This window comes from Pogona vitticeps, chromosome 4, assembly GCF_051106095.1.
Source record: "Pogona vitticeps strain Pit_001003342236 chromosome 4, PviZW2.1, whole genome shotgun sequence".
In the NCBI taxonomy this organism is placed as follows: Eukaryota; Metazoa; Chordata; class Lepidosauria; order Squamata; family Agamidae; genus Pogona; species Pogona vitticeps.
In genome coordinates, this window is record NC_135786.1 from 165,241,673 (window position 1) to 165,259,507 (window position 17,835).

Sequence of the window (17,835 nt, forward strand, 5' to 3'; positions counted from 1 at the left end):
AAAATTGTTTTGATTCTTTTCCACAAGTGTCTGTGTGAGTACAATTACTGTTATTTATAGATGATATTTAACACAAATGAAATTATCTCATATTGGCTCTCCAGAAGCATGTTGAGAGGTTCTAGCAAGTAATGAACGAAATAAGGTGAGACAGCACCAAATTCAATGGACACTAACCCCCTAAATGACAGCTAAAAATGAAGAAAAGTTTTCTGAACACATCTCAAGCTCTTAATATTAAAACTTTGAAGAGGCTAGTCTAAACCTATGGAGAACAGAAAAAAAACCTTGCTAAATGAATGAATGCTGAAGAGTGTCTCCCATCAGGGCGAGACTCTAGTTGGACACTGAAAGTCAATAGAATTTGAAGTAAAGTGGGAAGATCAAAGAATAATCAAGTAAAATGGATTCAGGACAAATTTTCTGTGATTGTGGGGAAATTCAATCAATGCAGCACTTGCCATATATTTTCCATGTATAAAATGACACTTTTTCCTAAAATAAGTAAAGGAATAATTAAGGGTTATTTTATACTTGGAAGTAAGGGAGGAGGGATCAAAGTGCTTTGATCCCTGCTTTCCCCCCTCCATGTTTTGGAAAGGAAATGGAGGGGGAAAGCAATTCCTACTTTCCCGCTTCATTTTCTTTGCAAAACATGGAGGGAGAAAGCTGCTTTTTGCAACAAAAATGAAGGGGAAAGCAGAAATCTTTGCAAAACGTGGAGGGGGAAAGCTGCTTTTTGCAACAAAAATGTAGGGAGAAAGCAGGAATCACGTTCCCCCTCCACTTTCTTGCAAAGAAAGAAATTTTGGGTTAGAAAAGTGGGGGGTCTTATACATGGGGGCATCTTATACACGGAAAAATACAGTATGTGTATGTCTTATGCCTGACCATGTGTGCAAAAGAAGATCTAGCAAATCACTGAGATAATGCTATTGAAGTAGCCCACTTCTGGTCAAAGCAGTTTAATTATCTTTACATTTTAATTTGTTTTTAATTTTACCTATAATTCCTATACTCCCATAATTTTAAATTGTGGAGCACTCTAATACAAATAAAGAAAGAAAGAAGGAAGCTCACATTACCAAAAATACATCCAATATCTGTTGGGTTCCTTTTCCAAAACATGCAGGTTCAATCCTAAATCAGCTCAGATGCAGCCTTTACTTGGTATGGATGAATCTGGGTCTTAACTTTTTTGTAGCAATTGTTCCAAGAAGTTAGATGAGCAAGAAACAATATAAATTACAATGGCTTTGATGTTATCTAGTTTCCTTTTCTTATATGTGTTCAGACACAACAGAGTAACTTGATAAAGGTACATTGTTTGATTAGAATAGTATGATGGGATAAATTTGTTTTATACACATATATACGATGTAACAGATTATAGATATATGGTTAAGACTGTGTATTTCATGATAAAGGCAGGTGCTTAGTCATTATACCAATAGTAATTTCAATTAGTAATTGCAGCTGTCCGAACAAAAGGAGACCAAGGACTCCAAGTTCAGTTATGTTCCATTTTGGAAGTTTTATGGTTGATGGGTTCTTTGCCTTCTTTTATTACATGAAAGCAACAAGATTTTATTGTATGGAAAAAATGTACAGTATGTTGAATTGAAACCATATCTCATACACAAACTATTATGAATAACATGTTGTTGTTGTTTTAAAAGGCGCTAATCTTGTGGGAATCCATATTCATCCCATGATCTGTCATAGATTGTTGGTTATCAGAAGGTCAGATACAGAGATTTTGGCCAAATTTTGCAATTTTGCTCTTTGTAAATACCCACTATTGCAGTGGTGTCAAGCTCAATTTACCTGGGGGCCGCTGGAGGTAGAGTCTGGGTGAGGCTGGGCCGCATCAGATTTTCCGCCAAGCGGAGCAAGAGCCTGAGGAAGCCGCCCAGGAGTTTCCTTAGCCCAGCTGGGGCTCTGAGGAGGAGGAGGGGTGCGAGCCCTCATGGCCGGCCACGACCCCCTCCGGGAGCGCCGGCAACCGCCTAGCCGGGGGGAGAGGAGGGCACGACATAAAAATTTTTTTTAAACCCACACAGAATCACCTTGCCAAAGGAGAAAAGCTCCCATCCGTACCCACGAAATTAAACAGAACAGGGTGCCCCCCACGGGCGTGCGCGCATGTACAAACACACACACACAGGCGCACTCAGCAGCAGCAGCTACCCCCACCATGACAGAGGAGCAAACTTTGCGAGGCGAGCCCAGGCAGCCTCCAGAGCTGAGGCGGCTGAAGCAGGATGAAGAGGAGAAGGAGGAAGCACCACTGGGTGCTGAGGTGGCCGCTGGCTGGGCTGGTGCTGGGAGTGCTGAGAGAGAAAGAGAGCCAGAGGGCCACTTCCCTGGAAGAGGTGCTGTTGGAGGTGCTCTTCAAGGACAGGCTGGGAACGAGCTGCGTTCTCAGGCATCACTCGTCGGCAGCTCGGGCACTTGGGGAAAAGGGCCAGCAGCGCGCCTCGCTCGCCGGCTCTCCCCCAAGACAGTGCCTCTTGCACCCTCCATCTGGAACTGCAGACTGCCAGCTGGAAGACAGGTGGGCTGGCTGGCAGGCTGCAGTTCCGGATGGAGGGTGCAAGAGGCGCTGTCTTGGGAGACAGCCAGCAAGCGAGGTGAGGCTTTTTTTGACTCTTGACAGCAGAGGATGCGGGGGCACTTTGCGGGGGCAGGCAAGGTGGGGGGCGCAAACTATCATCCGGCGGGCCGCAAATGGCCCCCGGGCTGCATGTTTGAGACCCCTGCACTACAGCAAATATCTTATTTGACTCCATGTGCTGTTAACTTATTTGTTGCATTTTGACAAGTAATTTTTCTTGCCTGATTTACATAATTTGTTTCTTTCACAAGGATCGGTCATTTTTTTGTGTTTTTAAAAAAATTTCTTCTCTTTGGTGCACTGCCCAAGTTATGGATGCGCATCTCCTGAACTGTAGGTTTTAATTATTTTAAGAGTTCTGCAAGTTATGCATTTTTCTTTTGTTTGTTTCTTTAGCTAACCTTTCACATTGGCAGAATGTGCTATATCTACTCCCTCCACATGTCTTTGGTAGCCTATTTTTATATAGTACAGAATAAGATATATTTTATGCCTATTTTTATATGGTACACAATAAGGTATAAGAAGTCAAAGTGGAGTCAGTTTTTAATGGGATCTACACTGTGAAGTTCCAGTTTATAATCATGTGGACATTGCTACTAGATTACAGATTCTCCAGCTGCACTAGCTGGGGATAGTGGGAAAAGTGCAGTAACACACCTGGAGGACATGAGGTTGGGAAGGCTGAAAAAAAAAACTTAGGTGTAGCCCTGTAGCAATATGCAAACTGCTCAACGCTCTTTTTCTTCTTCCTTTCAGAATGATATCTTTCTACGACATTATGACAAAGGCCCTTGCCGAAACAAGCTGGGCCATTCCCGTGCCTCAGTGATGTGGAACAGAACACAGGTACACCAAATTAATTAGCCAACCTTGTGTTCATATCAGAATCTGCACATGCAGGAACACAATTTTCCAGTTGCTTATTGCATTTCTCTTTTTAAACTTTTTAGGTTGTTGGAATTCTTGTGGGCCTGGGTATCATTGCTCTGGTAACATCTCCCTTACTGCTCCTAGCCTCACCATGCATCATCTGTTGTGTTTGTAAATCCTGCCGAGGCAAGAAAAAAAACCCATGACCCATCAACAACCTAAGACTTTGAGTCTGTTGGATGTGAATGGCCGTGTCATCTCTGTAAGGGAGCGGATGTTAAGGCTGACCCTCTGGTGCCAGTGCTTTACCAACCAATCCTCCTCTTCTTTGCCAACATCTACAAAAAGTGCCTACCTTTTCATAGGACACAAAATAGTTTGCAAGTTCCTGGCTACAGACATAACGCTGGTTCTAGGGAAACCTTTACCTTTACCTTAACAAGATGGAGATCTCTTCTGTTCTGGCTTCAGTTGTGGACATTTTTGAAGGAAGTAGAGCTTGAAAAGTACTTTTAAGGTTTCTTCAAATGACCCACCTCTGTTTCAGTCTTGCAGATGAAGCTACATCTTTTCCTCCAACTGGATTCTCAATGACTATTGATTTTAAAGCACTCTCACGTTGCTTCTCCTGGAACAGTTCTGCACTTAAATGGAAGGATACAAACAAACAACCCAGTTCTATTTTGAGGAATGTTTAGATCCTGTAAATGTTAGCTCTCCAGGGGCATTTTGATGGACCAAGTCTTGATGTTTTGGAAAGTTGCCATTAAAAAGCCTGTATCTGAAAGGCAAGATATAATAGAATTAAAGTATGTAACATAATAAAGACAGGATTTTGCTAATGTTATACTTTTTCTACAAAACCGGTCTAGACTAATACATGGTCTGGAAGGCATCTGCCTTAGTGGAACATCAGAAACAATGACACACAGCATCATATGCCAATAAGATCACCCTATTTGCATCATTGATTAGGTATGGGAGTAAATTATTATCATGTGTTTTGTAAACATGAATGTTGATGCTAGAAGTGGCAAGTCTAGTAGATAAAGGAATTATTTTTCACTGGTGACCAATTACAGCTTGTGGCTCTTACGGCAGTGACATGGTGAATTCACCCCATGTTTCAGTCCAAACTTTGCAGAATATCTGACCCTATTTGGGGGTAAGGGTCAAAGCTTTAGAAAGCTGCTGTAAAGGTCAGCCTAAAACCTGGAGCAGATTCATTGCCCCCACTGACAACAGAATCATCACTTCCACAGCTGACTACTCCACCATCAGGCTTGTACTACATTCTATGTCTCTCTCTCTCCTCCTCCTCCTCCTCCTCCTCCTCCCCCCACCCAGCATTGTATTGGTATTACTGTATTCCAGATCCCAAGCGCAGCAGTTGAATCAAACCTATTGTAAAGTCCAGGTAGCTACACAGGTAGTATAGTAGCATTTTGCTGCCCAGTTTGGGGTAACTTGTGGCGCACTGGCTATAAGTTCATTGCTCCACAAGGCAGGCTAATACTTAGATTCTGGGTGAAGGGAATGGTGTAGGAACCTAAACTATTGGTTTGGGCAAAGAGAATAGTATGATGGGTGAAAAAGAGACCCATTATCTGTCTAGCTGCTAGCTACAGGATTGCATAAGAGAATTATTTTGTATTCCAGGAATGCAAACTGCCATTCCTCCTCCCTGAATTTCTATGGTAAAATGGGGCACTGTGTATAAATAAGGCAACCCTCTTTCTTGAACTGTTAAGGTTTCTGTGCACTTAGTGGCTGCAGCAATTTCTTGCTGTGCCCTTGTTTTGGTCTGTACTGAGCAATTTAGATGTAAGACACTAATATAAATAAAAAAACACTCTTCAAGGGAAGCCACGTGTGCCATATAATAAATATTCTGGGGGTGCACACACAAGTCAAATATGTTTTTGTCTGTGTACTATCGTACACAGTATCTTCATTGCCTATATTACAATTAAATAAGGTCATTCAAGAAGAATATGACATTTTGGGGTCAGCTAGTTTAGAAGGATGTTTATCATCTTGCCAAGGAACATAATGAAATGGTTGATGTTTTGTCATTCTTCTGTCTCACACGCATACCCTCAATTCATTAAGCACCTAAATTTGGTCCAAACCATGGTTGACTGATGCATATTTCCCCCTTTTGTTCTTTAAAACCAGAAACAAGCCTCAGCTGGCTGTCAGTTTGACCAGAGGAACAGTAATTAGAAGAGTAGTTTAGTCTCTCTGCACTTGGTTTTTTTTCCTGCTTAAAATTTTCAAGAGAGATTGCAACAAAGCTTTGTACCTCCAATGTTTCTAATCAGCCATGAAATGGGAAAAAATGATTTATAATACCTTAGGTTACTGCATATTTCCTTTTTAAAAATGTGCTGGTGAGATTTATTAAGATTACAACTGTCCTACAAAGTGGTTTAAATTGTTGTGGAATCCCTGAAAAAACATGTGAATTGTAGTTCCAGCCTGGTAGTGCCCTCCAGGGTTGTGTTAGACTACAAATGCCATATTCACTAGCATGACCAACACTGCCTTTCCCAAACCCTCTAGGACTATAATTCCCATCAACCTGGCCGGTTTTACTGTTGGGATGTTCCAGGAACTAGAAGGATTTGGGTGGGTTTGGAAGCTTTTTGTCAACCATTTTCAGTTTCTAGTGTGATTATTCCCTAACACTCAAGCGATGATCCCATTCAATAAGTCTTTATAAATGGATCTAATTCATTTTTCAATTGACCTAACTTGCAAATATACAAAGAAATAGCTTTGAGGAAAAACGTTCAGACTTTGTATTGGGAAGAGTAATAGATCAATAGTTGTAACCATCTGCCATTCTGCAGCAATTCTGTTCACATTTACATAATGCAAGATTGTGAGTTTTCACCTCTTCAAGGCCGAAATGTGTGAGAGAACGTGTGTTTGTATGTGCATCAAGGAGACCATCTCTTGTGACTTTTGCTGCTGGCCTTTCTAGCTGGTCCAGTGATGCACTTTCATTCTATGCTGCTCCCCTGAATGCTATCTTGGTGTATGACAGCCCATCAAGCAAGGTAAATACTGTGTTCTTAAAATCTCCCACCCAAAATGCTCAGGGGCATCTTCTTCATCAAACTGATTAATCACCAAACCATTGTACCTCTGAATCACCTACCACTCTTCCTAGCTTTCACCTCTACATTTAAGTCTATGATCTCCGAATAGCAAATCTCATTTCAGAATAAGTGAAGGCATGGTGGTTGATCTCTTGATGGGCGACACACAATGCCTTTGTTGTCCTACACTTTCTTGCCAATAAGAGTTTATTATTATTGTGTTAATTTTATTAAAGCCATTTTTAGTTTCCTGCCAAAGCTGCTTTCTTTAAGGATGCCATTCTCCATATTGCTAAGAATGTGTCTGTGTTCTGCCTAGAAACCAAATCTTTAGTAGTTTTGTTTAAACAATCAAAATGGAGAAACATGAATGGTCAATAAGGTGTATCACAGGATTCTTTAAAGAAATTGGAAGTAAATAATAAATAAATAAAAATAAAAATAAAAGGAAATAAAGAAATTAGAAGAAAATTAGAAGAAAATTGAGGCATTGAGTAATCGCCCACATAAGTCTTCAGTATTTGGCTGATGTAGGACTTGAAGGGTTTTTATAGTAAAGCAGATATTTGTATTCATATTTGATCAGCCTCTGGGTTTAATTTGTATATACATTCCTTACCATTCCTAACATGGCGCGGAAGTGGATCTTTGTAAATGTAATTAAAACTATTTTATGTATGTTTAAGAGGATGCACACATGTATAAAGAAACTATAAATGCTCTTTATAGGTTTTATTTAATTATTCAAGATCCGGAGATTTTAAAACTGGAAATGTACTGCAGCTTCTGTGGTTTCTTTCTCTTTGCCTGTCTCCTCCTTCTAACATCATAATATGCAACATGTGCAAAATTAAAAATTTAGTAAAACCAGTTTGTCTTTGTTTTGTCTCCAGGAAGCTACTTTTAAAACAGATTGCTAATGTTTAGGAAAATTTTGTTACTTACAGAGGACAAGTCGAAGCCATCTGTCATATTTTAAGGATCCTAGGGAGAAGAGCACAGGGAAGGCAGTAAGAAGAAAATCTGCCTTAGAAAATGTTCTTCTTAAATCTTTGTGAATTTAACCCTATGTGTCACATTCTGTATTTCACCTTTGTAGGAGCTCAGTTTTGCAGAGATGGGCCTATCCCATTGTTACCTTCATATGAGCAACAACTTTTTATAGCTAGTATAAAGATAAAGACCAGAATCCTTTTGAGAAAACCTTACACATACTGTAAATGTAATTGTGCAGCCATTTTTCCATTTTAACTTGCTGTCTGGCACATGACTAAGCATGCATCTGTTTCCTCAGCTGAAGAGGATCAGGAGTGCACAGATGGACAGCGGTATAGGTAAGCTACCTTGTGCTATTACATATTTACACAGCACAATTCTAAGAAGATTTTGGTCAGTATATTATAAATTGACTTGCCCCATGCTTGGAAAAGTTACCTTTCTGGACTAAAATAAAGTTACTTTTCTATACCCTGCACTTTTCTTGGATTATTAATGACGCTTCTGGTTGAACATCACACTCTAACATCTCTGATCTTAGTTCAACACTGAATATGCTAGCTATATCAGCATGTTGGTCCAGGAAAAATATCAACACAGAGTCTGTGGACTTGATGCTCAGTGATATACTTCATTCCTCTCTCTTAGTGTCAAACCAGCACATGTTTTTTGCTTTTTGCCATCCACATTTTTCAAGGCATGTCCAGTCTTGATTTTCTTCTAGTCTCAGCTGGATGTTTTGCATCTCTAGTGATCTGCTGCCTGCTGATACATTGGCAGTTTACACATAATCACCGAGAAAGAGAAAATGCATCCAAAGAATCCAAAAGATGCATGTTTTGGTTTGTGAATGGATGCAAGACTGGAAGTAATGATTGTAATTTACATGGACAGATTTTGAATTCTTAAACTGTTCCAATAATAAGGAAAAATGGGAGATGTCTAAAGAAACCAGAATGGTTGACTAAAGAACTTTCAACTGAACTAAGTGTTTAAAAAAATGTACAAGAAATGGAAAAATGGGGAAAACACCAAGGAGGAATACAAGCCAATAGCCAGTATATTTAGGGGGAAGGTAAAAAAAGAAAAAGTGCAGAATGAACTCAGGCTTGTCAGACAGATTAAAAACAATAAAAAGGGCTTTTTAAAGTTATGCCTACAGCAAAAGGAAAAACAAGGAAATGACAGGGTCTCTGTGTGGAGAAGATGGCCAACTACTAACAGAGAACAAGGAAAAGGCTGAACTTCTCAAAACCTTCTTTGCCTCAGTTTTCTCCAAAAAGGAAAATAGTGCTCAACCTGAGGGGCGAAGAGCAGGTGATGTAGTGGGGGAAATGCCGCACAGAATAGGTAGAGAAGTAGTACAGGAATACCTGGCTACTCTGAACGAATTCAAGTCTCCAGGCCCAGACGAATGACATCCAAGGATATTAAAAGAACTGGCAGAAGTAATTTCAGAACCATTGGCAATATTTGAGACTTCTTGGAGAACAGGAAAAGTCCCCACAGACTGGAGGACGGCAAATGTCCCTATCTTCAAAAAGAGAAAAAAAAGAAGACCAAAATAATTATTGCCCAGTCAGCCTTACTTCAATTCTGGAAAAAATTCTAGTGCAGATCATTAAACAGACAGTTTGCTATTGTGGTTGTTGTGGGTTTTCTGGGCTTTTTGGCCATGTTCTTAAAGATTTTCTTTCTAACATTTTGCCAGTCTCTGTGGCCAGCATCCTCAGAGGACAGGAGTCCAAATCTCTAGTTTGTTATTACTTAGAAAGCAATGCTGTCATCACTAAAAGTCAACATGGGTTTCTCAAAAACAAGTCATGCCAGACTAATCTGATCTCTTTTTTTGATAGAGTTACAAGCTTGATGGACGAAGGAAACGCTGTGGATGTAGCATGTCTTGATTTTAGTAAGGCCTTTGACAAAGTTCCCCTTGATATTCTTGCAAGGTACCTAGTAAAATGTAGGCTAGACAGTGCTACTGTTTGGTGGATTTGTAATTAGTTGACTGACTGAACCCAAAAGGTGCTCACCAATGGCTTCTCTTCATCCTCGAGAGAGGTAACTAGTGGATGCCTCAGGGTTCATTTCTGGGCCCTGTGTTATTCCACATCTTTTTCAATGACTTGGATGAAGGAATAGAGAGTATGCTGATTAAATTTGCAGATGATACTAAATTGGGAGGGGTTGCTAATTCCCCAGAGGACAGGATTAAAATTCAAAATGATCTTGACAGGTTAGAGTCCTGGGCCAAAACTAACAAAATGAATTTCAACAGGAAGAAATGTAAGGTCGTAGACCTAGGCAGAAAAAATGAACTGCAGATATAGGATGGAAGACACCTGGCTAGACAACAGTATCTGTGAAAGGGATCTAGGAGTCTTGGTAGACCACAAACTGAACAGGAGTCAGCAGTGTGATGTGGCTGCCAAGAAAGTGAATGCAATTCTTGGTTGCATCAATAGGAGTTTAGTGTCAAGATTAAGGAAGTGATTTGTTGTTGTTTAGTTAAGTCATGTCCAACTCTTCGTGACCCCATGGACTAGAGCACGCCAGGCCCTCCTGTCTTCCATTGCCTCCTGGAGTTGAGTCAAATTTATGTTGGTAGCTTCGCAGACACTGTCCAACCATCTCATCCTCCGTCATCCCCTTCTCCTCTTGCCTTCACACTTTCCCAACATCAGGATATATATAGTGACTTGCTTCCCAAAGTACAAACACATTATTATTGCATATAAAAACACACATAAAAACCCTGGGTTGATATGAAAACACAATGTGTGTTTCCCATTGTGATACCCAGTGAGCACCCTGGGTTTCAAATCAACCCTGGGTGCTCACTGGAAAGACAGATCCTGAAGCTGAGGCTCTAATACTTTGGCCATCTCATGAGAAGAGAAGACTCCCTGGAAAAGATCCTGATGTTGGGAAAGTATATATATAAAACAGGTACACATATATCCTAGTAGATCATTATATGCCTTGGTGGTTTTTGGAATAGAGCAGGAACAAAATAAAGGTTTGTGAACCATCAAGTTTACAACAACATGCCAATTCTAGATTCTTAATGCAAATTTTGTTAATTGCACATGAAGATGTGCAGTTTAGGTAACTTTCCATGGGAATTCCCAGATTCTAAATCATAGAGTCTTTACGCCACCAAGTGGTAGAACAATGTGAATTCCGTCATTTTATTTTCTATTCTTATTCTAGTGTGCACAAAGTAGTCAAAATCTACATGTAGTAGGTTCTCCAAAGGATGCCAATTCACCATGAAAAGTAGGTCATTGAAACAAAGTGTTGCTTCATATTATCTTGTTCAGTATGATTCTGTTAGTAAACGCATTCATGTATGTATAGACAAAAACAACAAGGAGTCTTGGGGCACCTGCTGGACTAACAAGTTTTATCTTGCGTAAGTGTTTATGGGCTTAGCCTACTTCTTATGATGCATAGGACACAATATTTAAGCTACAGATTAATATGTACATTTGTTCCGGTTACGAATGTGGGGCAGAATGAAATGTGACACAGAAAATGACAACAGTATTATTTACACTGGCCATAAACTTTCAAAGGGCTGGGTAGCATAAAACATTTTATTTATCTTATTTAAACTATTTGTAACTCATCTTTCTTCTTTAAAAGGATCCAAGGTGATGTAAACCAATTAAAAGACAGTATTTGTTAGTAACCATGAGTATGCAATACTAAAGGGATCAATAAATACAACAACAACAACAACACATAGGCAACACCAAAACACATTCAATTCCATAAGGTAGAACAGCCCATATTAGAAACCACACTTGGAACCCATTGATTCAGAGAAAGACTGCCTGAAGAGAAAGGTCTTTGCCTGCTTGTGGAAGGACGGCAAAGATGGACCCAACCTGGTCTCCTGTAGGACAGAGTTCCAAAGTGTGGGAGCAGCAACAGAGAAGGCCCTGTCCTATGTCCCTACCAAGTACACCTGTGAAGGTGGGGGACTGAGAGAAAGGCCTCTCCTGATGATCTTAACAGTTGAGCAGGCTCATAAAGGGAGAAGTGGTCCTTAAAATAGCTTGAGCCCAAGCCATATAGGGCTTTGTAGGTTAGAACCATCACTTTGAATTCTGTCCAGAAACAGACATGTAGCCAGTGGAGCTGCTGTAACTCTGTGTGTGTGTGTGTGCGTGCGTGTGTGTGTGTGTGTGTGTGTGTGTGTGTGTGTGTGTGTGTGTGTGTGTGTGTGTGTGTGTGTGAGAGAGAGAGAGAGAGAGAGAGAGAGAGAGAGAGAGAGAGAGAGAGATCCTTGTGTCCAGCCCCAGTTAGCAATCTGGCTGCTGCATTTTCGACACACTTAAGTTTCCTGACACCTTACATAGGCAGCCCCGCGTAGAATTTGTTACAGTAATCCAGCCAGAATGTAACTAAGGCTTGTGGCACCATGGCCAAATCAGACCTTTCCAGGAAGAGGCACAGCTGGCACACTAGTTTTTATTGTACAAAAGGGCCTCTGAGCCTGGGCATCCAGGCTCAGAGGCGAATCCAGGAGTGCCCCCAGGCTACACACCTATGTTTTCAGAGGGAGTGCAACTCCATTCAGCACAGGCTGCATTCCAATTACTTGATTCACCTTTTGACTGACCAGGATCACCTCTGTCTTGTCTGTACTAAATTTCAGTTTATTCACATTCCAGTAAGGGTGAATTCAGTTACATGAGACAGTGCCCCTTTAAGGTCAAAACAATGGTGTCTGTTTACCAGAGAGTGTTTGTTTCAGCTGAAGGCAGAAGTGAGATGTCTTGTTTTATAGCTGAATGTTTCTGCTTCCAACAAATTCACACACAAGGTACAATTCTGTAGTGACTTGGAGGACTTCTATAGTCTGCACTTCAAAAAGTATTCATGGCCTGGAACACAGCATATAATTATCAAATTCCCAATGCAACAGGCATCCTACAACTATAATTATATATGGACTTCTCTAGATGACCCAATCACTTCATTGTTATTTTTTAAATATGAGGTCTTTCTGTCACTGAGCCCCAGTTGAGGAAATTAGCAAACATAATATTACTGATCACAATGCTCCAGTTGCAAGCATTGTGGCACCCACAACTTTAGAAATCATCCTCAGATCATTATGGAAGAGGATGGCAGAGGAGGGACTATTGTGATCATGAACAAGTTGGATGACACTCAGCTGAAAGACAGAACTACGTATACCACATTCTGCAGATCTGTATCTTCTGATCGCATTGTGGAATATGTAAGGATTTGCACCACCTGTTGGAAGAATTCCTTACACATATGCAGGATCTAATCAATTGGATACATCTCAGCCAAAGTTCTTCCATCTCCTGTTGAAGTTCATAAACCAAACAATCTTCAGGCACCATCACAGAAGAACTACGGATGGAGGCTTGTAACATTATACAGGAGGCAGCAATAAAAACCATCCCAAAGAAAAGGAAATGCAAGAAAGCAAAGTGGCTATCCAACGAGGCCTTACAAATAGCAGAGAAGGGAAGGGAAACAAAATGCAAGGGAGGTAGGGAAAGTTACATAAAATTGAACACAGACTTCCAAAGAATAGCAAAGAGAGACAAGAGGGCCTTCTTAAATGAACAGTGCAAAGAAATAGAGGAAAATAATAGAAAGGGGAAAACCAGAGATCTGTTCAAGAAAATTGGAGATATTAAAGGAACCTTTTGTGCAAAGATGGACATGATAAAAGACAAAAATGGGAGGGACCTAACAGAAGCAGAAGACATAAAGAAGAGGTGGCAAGAATACACAGAGGAATTATACCAGAAAGATTTGGATATCCTGGACAACCTGGATAGTGTGGTTGCTGACCTTGAGCCAGACATCCTGGAGAGTGAAGTCAAGTGGGCCTTCGAAAGCATGGCTAACAACAAGGCCAGTGGAGGTGATGGCATTCCAGTTGAACAATTTAAAATCTTAAAATATGACACTGTTAAGGTGCTACACTCAATATGCCAGCAAGTTTCAAAAACTCAGCAGTAGCCAGAGGATTGGAAAAGAACAGTCTACGTCCCAATCCCAAAGAAGGGAAGTGCCAAAGAATGCTCCAACTACCGTACAATTGCACTCATTTCATATGCTAGCAAGGTTATGCTCAAAATCCTCCAAGGCAGGCTTCAGCAGTATGTGGACCGAGAACTCCCAGAAGTACAAGCTGGATTTTGAAGGTGTAGAAGAACTCGAGACCAAATTGCTAACATGTGCTGGATTATGGAGAAAGCCAGAGAGTTCCAGAAAAGCATCTACTTCTGCTTCATTGACTATGCAAAAGCCTTTATGTGGACCACAGCCAACTATGTCAAATCTTTAAAGAAAAGGGAGTGCCTGATCACCTTATCTATCTCCTGAGAAATCAATATGTGGGACAGGAAGCAACAGTTAGAACTGGATATGGAATAACTGATTGGTTCAAAATTGGGAAAGGAGTATGACCAGGCTGTATATTTCCCCCCAGCTTATTTAACTTATACAGTGGTGCCTTGACTTACGAATGCCTGTACCTATGAACATTTCGACTTACAAGCAGTTCCGCCCGCAAAATTTTGCTTCGACTTCTGAGCGGAGCTTCAACCTAAGAATAGAAAAAGGCAGGGGGAAAAGGTGGGAAATTCAAGCCATTGGTGGTGAGGAGGATGCTTCTTTGTACCTCTTTCGCCCCAACGGTTAGAGAAGGGGGTCAGGGAACTTTTTTATTCCTGCAGCTCAGGAGGAGGAAGGACATGCAGGGGCAGCTCTGGATTGCCACGGGGCTCAGGAAGCCAGTGGGCTCCATGCCCATCCCTAGCGTGGGTCTACTCATGAGTAATGCCCACCAAAGGTGCTGGTCTACTCATGAGTAACAGCATCTGAAGGCGCTGGGCTGGGCTGAGGCACGCGGGTTGGAGGGGCTCCTCCGTGGATGGGGTGTGTGGCAGCGGCACAGGAGGAGGCTCCCCACCGGGGAGTGAGTGCCATTGGAGGAGGCTTAGGTCTGCCTGGTAAGGTGGTGTTTTCCTTTTTAGAAACTTCTGGGTGGGTTTCGGTTGAGGGGGGTTATGTTTCTGCGCTGTGTTGTTTTTTGCAGTCCCAGCATTGGGATTGCTTGATGTTTTTTTTTTTTTTGGGGGGGGTGGCAGTCTTCGGGGCTTGTTTATTTTTGACTTTTGTTTTTTTAAAGTCCCATGAGTGCAGCTGAAGATCTGGAACCTGAAGGGTTAACTGTAGCTGAGGAGAATGCCGAGCAATTAGAAATACAAACACCTGAATCGCCTCCAGATTCTCCTCCCCCAGTAGACAGGCTGAGGGCCAGGCTGAGGGGAAGACTTATGACAAAAAGATCAGAGGATCGCTTGAAGGCTGCCCGCAGAAACATCCGATCAACTAGCGCTGTGTTCTGACAGGATGAAAAGGCTTCCAGCAGTTCAAGGGCTGTTTTTACTACATAAGCAGCTCTCAGATGGCTGAAAGTCCATGGAAGCAACGAGTCAAACCTATGGCTTACATCCACGCTCCTGACAACCTTGAACCTTGTTCTCTGGACCCTTGGCTTTGGACGCTTACCCTGGACTACGTTGTGTGTTTTGGCTTTGGACTCTGACCCTGGACTACGTTGTGTGAGTTGGCTTTGGTATTTGGTTATCAGCTCTGCATTCCCTGAATTCCTGACATAGGACTGGCTTATCGGACTCTGCTGTTGTAACCCCCGGGAATGTGACAATTATAAATCAAACATCATTATGGCTGGATTTATGACTGGAGTGGTCTTTGTAGGAGTCTTGACATCGGGCTGGCCAAATAAATTACGAGGGGAACTGAGTAATTAGCTTGTTTGACTTTTTGGTTCTGGACTGGGAAAGAAAGCCACATTTAGGAGATAGTGAGATTCATCATTAAACCTACAATTGAAGATTACTTCAGGAACTCCAATTGAACATTATTAATCAAATTAAGGCCCAGATCTCATAAGTTAATGCAGAAATTAAGGATATACTTTTTGGATCGTATGCCAAGGAAAAGAACAGGGAGACCGAAGACAAACCGATTGGAGAAACCACTGAAGAACTCGTATCATCAGAGAGAGTGACTGTTTTTCTTGGAAAGCAGGACGAAACACTGAAAAAGGAGAGTAAAAAAATAAATTTGTATGAAAGGGATTGGCAGGTGGATGAGTGTGGAAAGTACATTAAGATTATCTTGATGGGGAAGAATGTAAAGGAGGAGGAATATGTCAGGGCAAAGCTGGATGGGGCAGAAATTTCTGACCATAGATTAGACATATATGCATGGCTAAGACAAGACATTAATCATATTGGGATGAAATTAGTAAACTGGAGAGAAAATGGTTTAAAGAGATTTTATAGATGGCATTTTAAAACTGGTAAAAAGGAGGCAAGAGGCTAATTTTAGATTTATGACACTGGAGCTGATAAGCACAATTAAAAAGGGGAAAAGTTACTTGCTGAACATAATAATAGAGATCATTGGTTTGAGAGACACATATATACATATAAATCAATATAGTTAATATACTTATCAGTAATTCTGGCCATGATTGGATTTTAATGGTAGACAAGCACATTTAATTATGAACTTAGAAATGTTAATGATGAATATAATATTAGATGCTATTGTTTTAAGGCACTCATATAGAGATATTAAACATATGTGAATTATAAAATTGACTATGCTGACAAGATTAGACATATAATATTTTCTTTAGAAATGTTGATTTCTGATTATTGTATTGGCTATGTTTGGATCTTATTGGTAGATAAGTATAACTATGAAATCAGAAATGTTTATGATGAACATAATATTTAGTGGAAATTGATTTTGAGGCACCCATATAGAGATATTAAACATTTATGAATTAATAACAGGTGCATGTAGATAAGGTTAGACATATATATCCTTTTTGGGAAATGTTGATTTTGAAGATTGTAAAGTATGATACTCTGAAATACAATTGGATAGATGAAAGTGCAGGAGAAAGAATCTATGAAAACTGCTATAAATTTAGGATGTTAGATATCGAATTAAATATCTGAAATAGGGATATGAAATGTAATATGCATAGATACATATGGATATAGTATGGTTTAGTATGGGAGTAGGACATGAGGTCGTATTCAGAATCATATAATGGACAAGCTTTGAATGTGAAATACCTCCCCGCCTATATGTTTTTTTGTTTTATATGTCTTTTGATTGCTTCATTTGTTTTGTATTTATGCGTGTGTTATAGAAATAATTTTTTTTAAAAAAAACTCTGGGCTGGTCGCCCTGATGTTCCTGTGAGAAGCGTTCATGCAAGCCTCAGACCTCCGTGTTGTGAGTGTTTGCCGAAGCTTATTGCTCACTCTGGCTAGTGGGGGAGGAGAATCTGGTGGTGATTCAGCTGTCTGTGATACTAACTGCCCAGCATTTTCCTCAGCTGTAATTAACCCCTCTGATTCCAGGCCTTCTTCGGCTGAACTCATGACATGGGCACACACATGGCCAACCAATATCTTCACAAGTGATTTAGAATGCTTTCTTCACTGAGCCTCTTGTCTACCTGATATGTATCAATGATATCTTTAATAGTCGGACTCATGGAAAAGAGGCACTAATGAGATTCCATCAGAAATTCAGTAACTTTTACTCCAATATCAACCTCAGCCTAGACCACTCCATGCAACAGATCAGCTTTTTAGGTACCACCATGCAATTGTCTAATGGCTAGACAAGCTACTCATATTACATGCCTGCATGTCAGAACATATTAGAAAATCCAGTGTCTACTGCCAAGTCCTGTGATACAAGCATATTTGCTTGAACCCATCAAACAGAGACTCTTTACTCAAAGATTGAAATGAGACATTTCTCAGACTACAATACCACCTGTCAAAGTGACAGAACAGTACAACAGGGCTAGACTGCTACTTTGGAACAATCTTTAAGACAGACCCAGAGGAGAACACTACTTGTTGTAACCTATGGTTCTCTCAGCTGAAGCTGTTCAACCACAGTGTTAGCAATTTGCAGTTCATCCTGGACAGTGACACTTCTTTTGCTTCCCTAAAAGGGACATATGTACCTGCATACAGATAGTCACCCAGCTTGAAGAGTTTATTCAGCAGCAACAATGGACCCAGTTAGTCATGTAACTTTTCATCTGGTTAGGACAACTGCTCTTCGGTGACACTGAGGGCCAAATAAGTCAAGATGCTGATCCCCTATCAATAT

General features: G+C 40.7%; 1 protein-coding gene across 1 annotated transcript in view; it reads left to right on the forward strand.

Annotated features, from left to right (window-relative positions):
- Positions 1-7,467, forward strand: part of RNF144B (ring finger protein 144B) — a 116,885-nt gene extending 109,418 nt beyond the window's left edge. The window contains 3 exon segments of the mRNA XM_078393498.1: positions 3,377-3,466; positions 3,571-3,690; positions 3,692-7,467. Of these exon segments, the coding sequence (XP_078249624.1) occupies positions 3,377-3,466; positions 3,571-3,690; positions 3,692-3,712 (231 nt within the window). The 3' untranslated portion in view covers positions 3,713-7,467.
- The last annotated feature ends 10,368 nt before the right edge of the window (positions 7,468-17,835 follow it).